Source organism: Pyxicephalus adspersus, chromosome 7, assembly GCF_032062135.1.
Source record: "Pyxicephalus adspersus chromosome 7, UCB_Pads_2.0, whole genome shotgun sequence".
NCBI classification, from domain to species: Eukaryota; Metazoa; Chordata; class Amphibia; order Anura; family Pyxicephalidae; genus Pyxicephalus; species Pyxicephalus adspersus.
The window spans coordinates 22,000,429-22,006,538 of NC_092864.1; the positions used below are offsets into that span (position 1 = coordinate 22,000,429).

Below are 6,110 nucleotides of genomic sequence, written 5' to 3' on the forward strand. Positions count from 1 at the left end.
TTTTTTTTACCCTGAGTCAAACTCGGGGTTACCGCTGGGGAGGTTAATAGTTTGAGTGAAAAAATCTTATTTTTACTAAAGAAACCAACAATGCTACCCAATGCAAATTCCAAATTATGACAAACAAAAACTAAAAATAGCTCTTGGATTCCACCCACCCATGTGCCTTTTTACCACATGCTATAAAAAGCCTTCTGGGTCTAGTCTTCAATAGCTCAAGCTCAAAACTGGCTCAGGATAGTGACTTATCACTTATAGGAGCTGTCCAGTATTTCAGGCAGATAAACCATGCCTCCAAGCACGATTCCTCTTATGTGCTATTTGTTTAAGACAACCATAGAGCTCCTTGAATTTTTTTGTCTTTTATTATTAAGGGATATTTGGTTTAGGAATAAATATTCAACACAAATGTGTACCTATCTGATAAAAATTAAAGTTGTTCTATAAGGCCGATCATGGACTCTAAGGCCGAATGAGGAACTAGTGCTCTGGAATATACCGGTTCTAGGGCCTTACAACCCACACACACCTATGTATCCAAATAGTTACATTGACCATCATACTTTAAATGAACCTAAATGATAATAATAGGGACTGAACAATCTGTACTTGTTAATGTGGTAGGAAACCACAATCTGCCCAATAGGTGTACAGAGACTTTTTGGCAATGTAAAGCAAGTTGGGCCACTTTCATTGTTCATTCCCAGAACCTGAATAAAATCTTGAAAGCAAACCACAGTCAGAAGACAAATATTATATTACAAATATTAACTTACAAATATGGGTGTATATGAGCAGATACATTCACAAACTGCTGACATACTGATTTGTTGTTTGCCATAGTGACACAACTTAAGGCTTTCCCGCTAGCCAAAATTAGTTTTGTATTCCAGTCAGCCTTTATAAATAGCTTTTGGATACCATCCATGAATAGTAAGTCTCAACTTTTTTTGTGGAATTCTTAGTTTTCAGGTCTTAGGGAACCTCTGCTAAAAGTAGGTTCTTGGGGTCAGTGGGAAAAAAGCCTCCTAAGTTAGAGGCCAGTGGAAAGAATGCCCCCTTACAGTAGTGGCTAGAACACCACATTTATAGACACCTAAAAACAACATTGAAGCCAGACAACTGACTCCACCAACTGGTATTGCATCCAGAACTACGCAGATATCATCAAATTAGAGATCAATTAGCCAAAATTCAAGGAACCCAAACCAGTTCTTGAAGAAACTCTGGGGTGCCATGGAACTTTGCTTGAGAATGGCTGATCTAGGGGGTTGCTTCTTCTCCACTTGTTCAAGGATGGATGACTGGTCCCAAGAAGCTGCTCCCACAACTACATCATCACCTACCGCTGATCCTGTATTGTATATGAGGACGCCAAAAGTCCATATTTTGAGGCTGATTATGGGTCTCCGTAGAGCAAATAGGTCCATTTTTTTTACTTTACCTCCTAAACTAAATAAGCATTTAACTCCCACTATGCTGGGGGGACCTGAAAAGTGTTTTAAAGCCTGATTGGAGTTCAGCTATGAACCACTTTGTTGCTTTATCATAGAGATTAGGTTAAGCCATACCTGTGAAAGTCATCTAGTACATTTTGCTGCTGCCCATGCTACCGAACACTACTCTAGTCATCCAGTCCAGAAATCTTTTGCTAAAATCCTCACTATAGCTGGCACTTCTGGAAGTGTCGATCTCCTGGTTCCCCCATGAATCTTTTTGGTTCCTTCCTCAGTCCTCCACCCATTAAAGGATACAGTAGTGATGTAAAGGGCAGCAGGGGTAACTAGTTACAGGGAACCATGGTGCTCAACATGCTCAGAAGAGATGGTTTCAGGGTGGACATTTAATTAAAGATTTCTGAAGATTAGAGAAGAAATTGAAGGTGCAGACAGCAGAATAGATGATTATTTGCTGGATTTGTTAGCATGTATAGCTTTAAAATAACACAACAAATAAATACAATAATGACAATGTGTATTAGATGGCAGTAGTTGGTTGATTAGATTAAATATCTTCAGAATGACTATTAAACTTCATCTACCACCCACATTTATTTTGATAGATTTGGGAGGGAAGTTGACTGCTAACTGTTTTTTTGGAAGAACATTAGTGACGTTGAGGATGTAGCTGAAGGCCAAATATTTAAACATGGATTGGTTGCATATATTGTACTACCTTGTGTGCACTCCATCCTGCACACCTTTTTTTGTTATGTGTTCTAAAGCTCAGACTCATCACTCACTATCTCAATCCTGCTCCATCCCATTCCCACCTGTGTGGTGTGTCCACCCATTCTGCTGCTGTTTTATGGGGTGTGTCAGTTTACCTCTCGCTGGAACATACTAGTCTGATCCATGTTTATGTACACCTTTAATAATCTGTGTTGGTCAGTTTGTCTTTGCTGTTTGCTGTACTTGTGGTGCAGTAAAGGGGTTTAAGGCATAACACTGCAATTTGTGTTATCCCTGGGCACCATTCTGATGCATCAGGGGGCTGATAATGTGGCTCTGTTGCAAAACAATGCTGGTAATGTATTAAAAAATTAAAATTAACTGTGCCTGGAGTTGGGTAATATGGGTTAACAACAAGAAAACCCTAAAATTCTAAACTTTTGTATGGAAGATCTCCTACATGTGTGTAACAGGGTATTATCTGCTATTGCTCAAATCAACTGCAAAATGCTCTACTTACATTTGTGGTTGCCGACTCTGAAATACTGCGGTAGTTAAATTCTTCAAAGTAGATATTCAGCCTCATGATACCATTCCTAAAAGCAGTAGAGAATAAAAATGAAGAGTTTAAAACTGTCATTTTCAGCATAAGTTGGGATTTTGGTAGTCAGAATGTGTGTGGCTGAACTGTTTCCTGAACAATAATACTATATGCTATATAATATGTTTTTTTTATATTCTATTTTATATATATCTCAATGGTTGTAAACTTCTGCAGGCACTTTCTGTCATTTAATAGCTGCATGACATTTTCCAGGGAGGTTTTCCTAATGGTGACCACAGTGGACCATGGCTGTGCTTTGTATGTTTAAAAGAACTACTGTAGTCCATAAGGATATCGGTGCAGAAGCACACATAAAACACAAAGACAGAAAGTTGTCATCCTGTAACAGGAAGCGCCTGCACAAGACATTCATAGCAGGATCACCAGGCATCCTTACAACATCCCACACACTTTCTTAGTACAGGATTCCCCTAAAAGTGTTTTATGGGGAAATATGCATTTCTATGCATGTTCCACAAAAAGTGATTTTTATTGTTTCATTTTTGCAGAAGATGCAACTACTATATGAAATTATTTACCTGTTCACAGTGATGTCAGTGCTTGAGTCTTTTTCATACGAGAGCACATGAAAAATCCAGTCCTACAGGAAAGAGAATGAAGAGTCAGTGTGAACTGCTGTTCAAACCTTCTGCACCAGCTCAGACAAAGCAACAAAAGCCCCATATCCTTGCAGAGTATTCAGGTAAACAATTATTGTATATTTACCCCTATACCACTACATTAAACCCCGCTATTATTTCACTTTTTTTTTAAACCACCTATTGGCCAGATTGGGGAGTAGGACAAATTTGGTGAAGGTGCTCCTCTATTCTACAAAAGTACAGGCAGGTATCTACCTGCCTATTGCTTTAGATGAGAAATCATCATATTTATGGCCAAGGTCAGAAAACCAAGTCAAACATATCAACATGACCAACATGCCTGCCGAAAAAAAGATCAATGAATGAACAATGGACTTTTTCTTTTTCAGAATAATGCCACAAATACATGATATCCAGTACAATTCTTATACTATTAAATATTTACCTACTCTAGTGCTTTGGTGAACATGTTATGGATACATGAACTACATTACCCAGCATTCTGAATTACAGTGGAAAAGATAGTCGTGATTTATAAAAGATTTTGTATTCTTGATATATGACGTGGCACTATGCCTTTACAGGTTCCAGGTGGAGTATGGCAGGGATGTGTCCTTCACTTTCATACTTTGTGCTAAAAGATGTCTGATCCCAAAAAGTTAGAAAGTAGCTTACACTGTATCTTTATGGAGAGAGGAAGGAGCAGGAGGAGAAAGATGATGAAAAACTGCTCCAACAATGGCTTAATCTGATGGGGCATGACTTTAAAAGCATACCATGGGTATGAGATGGTCCCTCAAAATCTCACAAAACTGAATAGAAATTTGGGAAGGCTTCTGTTTATTAGACCTGGTATTCCCCCTAGTGAATACACCTTCTGGCAGATTTTTTCAATCTGGGTTCCATGGAACTCTAGGGTTCCTCCAGAAGTTGCTAGGGTTTCCGTGAGCAATATATCAACAATGTGTAGGACATCTATTAAGAATACCTTTACACCTCAATCATTAGTTGAATTCTATAAAATGCAGCATATTTCATAATTTACTGTAAAAAAACTGTTTCAGATAGAATCATTTCCTTGTGTTTATACAGTGTAACTGATAAGATTTTATTGTGTTTTACCATCTTTGCAATTCCAGTATTGCAAAGTAACAGAAAGAGTTCTTCCAGTTATAGATTGTCATGAGATAAATATGTAAGCTGACCTCTTTAATAACATTGCTAGTTTCTCAGTTGTCATGCTGATGCTTTGCCTTTGAAATATTGAGATAAGGACATTTGACTTTTACTTGATTTTCATTTGGTATGTCACTGTCACCAAAGTATTGAAATCATCCAGCATGTTTAAAGCAAATATAATTTTCTTCTGACGACTGTACATTGAATTCTGAAAACTCTAAGCATTGATCAATGAAAAAATAAGTATCTGCTATATAATATAATTATTAGTATTTGACACTCTCAGAAAGCTGAAAGGCTGATTCCTGAGTACGTATATTATTCATATTCAAAAGGGCCGATAACCTCAAATGTTGTATTTTTAGCTTTGGGAAAGGCTACATAATTTTTATAAAATTTTGGCAAAATTGGCAATGATGTAAGCATTTCTGTGCATACACAATCGCTTACAACACTTAAAGACACATTTTTTATTTTGTTTCAAGCTAAATTTGTGCTGATAATGCAAGTCAATAGGAATGTTGAATAGATGGACAGCAAATGCCTTGTAGGTATCTCAGCATTATCTGTCATTTCTCAGCCCCCATCGACTATTCATTTTGAAAGCACAAGAAGAGCTTAGCTTTGGATTGATAAGCTTTAATAAGCGTTTGTAACGCCTGTAAATATTAGTGATTACTCAGTACTCATTATCACAGCTTATGTTTTGCAGTAAGTTCAATCAATCAATCAATATCTTCAACTTTGGATGACATATCTCTACTGCAGTACCTACCTCTGCTGCTGCAGATGGCCAGTCAGCCATGGAAATGGTCATTTTGTAATTGCTGTCACTGTAAAGGAAAGAAGTGGTTAGTCACGGTATGTATATTTCTTGGTGAATCTTTTCTACATTTCTTTTAAATTGGGTCATTTCACCTGCTATAGGCTGATCGCTTCGAAAACATCACTTTACATATGACTGGACACCAGAGGTCTGAATATAAACTAGTACCTCGTATTTCCAAAAATGTCTACTTTTGTCTCTTATAGAATGCCAATTATTTGTGCAGTAGTCAGAGCTGGCCCCAAACACAGGTAGGGGGTCATTGTATGTCTAATAGGTGAGCACTCTCAATGCAAAAAATATTAGGAAATGCTCTTTAAGGATACGTAGTTGTTGTGGTGGTGGGGTACATAATTACCTATTAGAAGGTATCACCTCATATAGTCCCCCCTATGATGACAGCTGCACTAACTTTAATATAAAATATATTTCCCTTATAATGGCAACAACAAGCATGTAGAAATGTAAATTTAGGTCTGAAGTGAGTTCCTAAGAAGTTTGAGCTGGTTTATGGTTATCCTACCAGCATCTGTTCAAAACTGAACTATCAAGGTGGTGGGTGGTTTCACTTTTAAGATAATTGGTTTAAGTAGATACCAGTTAAACAGGTACAAAGGCTATAATATTGTGCAAAGGGGAGTTAAAAAGGCCTGTCCTCAGGGTAGTAAAAAAGCTGGTCTGGAGAACTGTGGACTGGAATTTTCTTTTTGCAGAGATAATTTGATTTG

General features: G+C 37.5%; 1 protein-coding gene across 1 annotated transcript in view; it reads right to left on the reverse strand.

Annotated features, from left to right (window-relative positions):
• The window catches only part of SCNN1B (sodium channel epithelial 1 subunit beta), a gene marked incomplete in the record, with an annotated part of 47,272 nt that overhangs the window by 2,034 nt on the left and 39,128 nt on the right, over window positions 1–6,110 (reverse strand). Inside the window, 3 exon segments of the mRNA XM_072417806.1 lie at window positions 2,692–2,767; window positions 3,315–3,376; window positions 5,332–5,389. Coding sequence (XP_072273907.1) covers window positions 2,692–2,767; window positions 3,315–3,376; window positions 5,332–5,389 — 196 coding nt within the window.